Source organism: Notothenia coriiceps, unplaced genomic scaffold, assembly GCF_000735185.1.
Source record: "Notothenia coriiceps isolate Sejong01 unplaced genomic scaffold, NC01 NC01_scaffold00037250, whole genome shotgun sequence".
In the NCBI taxonomy this organism is placed as follows: Eukaryota; Metazoa; Chordata; class Actinopteri; order Perciformes; family Nototheniidae; genus Notothenia; species Notothenia coriiceps.
The window spans coordinates 15,279,078-15,282,221 of record NW_011369951.1 but is presented as its reverse complement, the minus strand read 5'-3'; the positions used below and the strand labels follow the sequence as shown (position 1 = coordinate 15,282,221).

At 44.3% G+C, this 3,144-nt stretch overlaps 1 protein-coding gene across 1 annotated transcript; it reads left to right on the top strand.

Annotated features, from left to right (window-relative positions):
* The first annotated feature begins 904 nt into the window (after window positions 1-904).
* pex12 (peroxisomal biogenesis factor 12) lies at window positions 905-2,112 on the top strand. The gene is made up of 2 exons (XM_010796773.1): window positions 905-949; window positions 1,545-2,112. Exons 1-2 carry the CDS (start codon window positions 905-907, stop codon window positions 2,100-2,102), a joined length of 603 nt encoding a protein of 200 aa, XP_010795075.1. The 3' UTR covers window positions 2,103-2,112.
* The last annotated feature ends 1,032 nt before the right edge of the window (window positions 2,113-3,144 follow it).

The window sequence follows — 3,144 nt, the reverse complement described above, 5'->3', positions numbered from 1 at the left end:
CACTCGGAGTCCCGCGCTCGTGCTCGAGTGACTCCCACTCTTCTGGATTTTATATAGAGTCGTGCACTTCAGTTTGCTTTTAAAACTCAATGAAAAATACAAGTAGAAGACCTTTTTCACGGCCTTTTCTAATTTCTGTCCGGAAGTAGTTTAAACTTTAAAACGGACGATGGTTGGGATCCGGTAAATTCCCACCGCGGAGAAGTAAAACAGGCAAAAGTCAACCGATTGCTCGGGAGGTCTTCTTCGCTGCTTTTTGTCGTATTTTTGTGGCAGAAGTACAGCGCCACTTACAGCCCCGGGCAGATAGTGTACTACATCGTCTCCAGCGGGTCGGTGGCTCTGCATGTGAAACGGTACCACGTCTTATTGAAGCCGATTGCGTGTTGGACGGAAGGACTTTTTTGATACTGCGAATGTGCGGTTCATGTCTTGTTTCCGTCTCCCGTGTAAACGGGGCTAAAACGAGTATTCAATGTTTAGTTCAGATAGTCCACGTCAGAAATTGTTCTGTGCTTGCATGATGTTGTCTATCTCCATAGAGCAGTGGGTTCTCAAAGTGGGGGGCGCAGAGATATGGATGACAGGGGGGGCGCGAGAGGACCAGGAGGAAAAAAGGTTATACAAAAGAAAATAAAGATTTTTAAAATCATAATTTTTTAAATATTGATCAAAAAATAATATAGATACAGGTACTACTTACGTCTGGGTCTCTGTGTTTCATTAAGCTCGGTCTCTTGTGTGTGTGGTGGACGAGCCAGTTTTGTGTGCGTGAGAGAGAGAGAGCGACGCGGTCCGGAGATCGTTGTTGGTTAGCTTCTGGTGCTAGGCGGACGGCTAGCTCTACGGAGGTATTAAGGAGTTTTTTCACAGCAAGCTGGGAGGAGAGTCCTCTCGCGTCAGAATGAGAGTCAGTGACGCTAAGGAACTCATCAGTGTTATCATCAACGTGGGTCCTCAAACGGGTTGGTTCACACCTATGTAAACAATTATTCTTTCAGAGGCATTGTTTATATGATCATTAAAGTTAAATAAAAAAATAAGAGATATAAATGAAAAACAGGTATGAAATACTTACTCGCTGATATTGTAAAATATCCATAAAGAAAAAGTAAATCTGTTTCCAGTTCTGTGTTGAGAGATGTTTCCATAGATCTCTTCATGTTGCTCTCAAAGTGCCCCAGATTGATGCTTTAAACTTCAATATTTAAAAATAAATCTTCCCGGGCGAGCTTGCCCCCAGACCCCCCTATGTGAGGTCCACACACCACCTATAAAAATAGCACTTTACCCCTGCTTACACCTATATGCCGTGAGCTGATTATCGAGCCTTCATTGTAACAGTCGCGGGTACGTTGTGTATTTGTGTGGGGAGTGTTGCAGTAGAGCATTCCTCTGTAGCGACCGGTACATTAACGGGAAACCCTAAATGTTTGAGCACCCTCTATGAAACGTCAAGCTACCCCACAGCACCCCCAAAAGAAATCTCTGGCGTCGCCACTGAGCCTGACTGAGGGTTCATATATATTATTTTCTCTCCTCAGGTTCTGGCCGAGTCCAACCCGTCCCGGTTCTCCTTCCTCTTCCGGTTCTACGACGAGCTGTTCCTGTTCCTGGACCTGATGCTGCAGAACCACTTCCTGTCCGTCAGCAGCGCCTCCTTCTCAGAGAACTTCTACGGCCTGAAGAGAGTCTGCTCCCCGGCGGCAGGAAGTCCCGCCCCCCGGCTTCCTGTCTCTCTGTTTCTGAGCAGGAAGTCGCACTGGCGCTCTCTCCTCCTGCTGTGCGTGGCTCCGTACCTGAGGGTCAAACTGGAGGCGGTTTTGGCGCGGCAGCGAGACGAGGAGGACTTCTCCATCCGACTGGATCAGAGCCGGGTTCAGAAGATGAGGCGGGCCGTTCTGGTTCTGTTTCCCTTTGTGGGCGGAGCTTGGAGAGGAGCAGCTTTCATTCAGCAACTTCTCTATCTGTTCGGAGCAACGAAGACCCAGAATCCTTTGCTGTGGCTCGCCGGCGTCCGACTGGCACGACTCAGTGGAGACGATCTGAAGGAGCTGGAGCTGAGGAGCAGGAGAGAAGAGAGGCTGGAGGGGGGCAGGTGAGAGAGAGAGAGAGAGAGTGTGTGTGTGAACAAGCCATCCAGGTCAACATACACACATGAACACTTTTAGCAACCTGTGTTATCCTGACCAGAATCTCTTACTGTTATTCTACTGAGTGTATGAATAAGGAGACACTTTGACATACTGCTATTTCATAATTAAGGTGTTTTTGTTCATGTTATGTTGGTGGATGGCTGTGTTTATGCTCCTGTTGATTATTTGTGTTGTTGCATTTTTATTCAGACAACTCCACATATTTTTCACAATTTACTTTGTCATATTTTTATACACATGTATGTTTCTTTAGATTTTATAATCATCATTATTTTATTTTTAAATATTATTATCTTTGTTATTAGAATTGTTTTATATTATGAATATGATCATTATTATCATTATTATTAATGCATTTGTATTTAAGCTTTTTTTGTTGGTATCCCTTGTTGGGACAGTTCATCCAGAGCGTGCCGGTTACGTTCCTCTACGTCCTGACGTCACAGGGCGGAAGTGCAGTTTGTTGTTGACAGCGCTGCAGCATGGCGTGTTTTTAGCGTCAGAACTAAACGGAATATTAACTGTTTTAAATCTTTAAAGATCCTAACACCACCATGGAGGAACACAGAGAACACACACGTGGAGTTAGATGAGGAAACCGGAAGTAGTCGGGAAACATTAGCTACACAGAGCTAACTTCCGGCTAGAAGCTAACAGCTAACAAAGGTAAATAAAGATATGTTTAGTTTGAAAACATGCAAGCTGCACAAATACTGCAGAACAACAAGCTGTGCTACTCTCACTCACACTGAAGTGTCTTTGGGTGCAATGTGCACTTTGATTTGAGTGATATTAGTCTCAGTTTGTTGAGTTTAACTACTGACTTCTGTTTATTGAGGTGATATTGATCTGTACCTTTACAGGTGAGTGACTGTCTCTCAGACTTCAGTAATAAGAAAGTCACGAGGAGAATCTGTGGTGAAAAGTACAAGTAGTTCATTTTTGTATTATATGCAAGTGCTATTTTAGCATACTTTATTTGTGTATT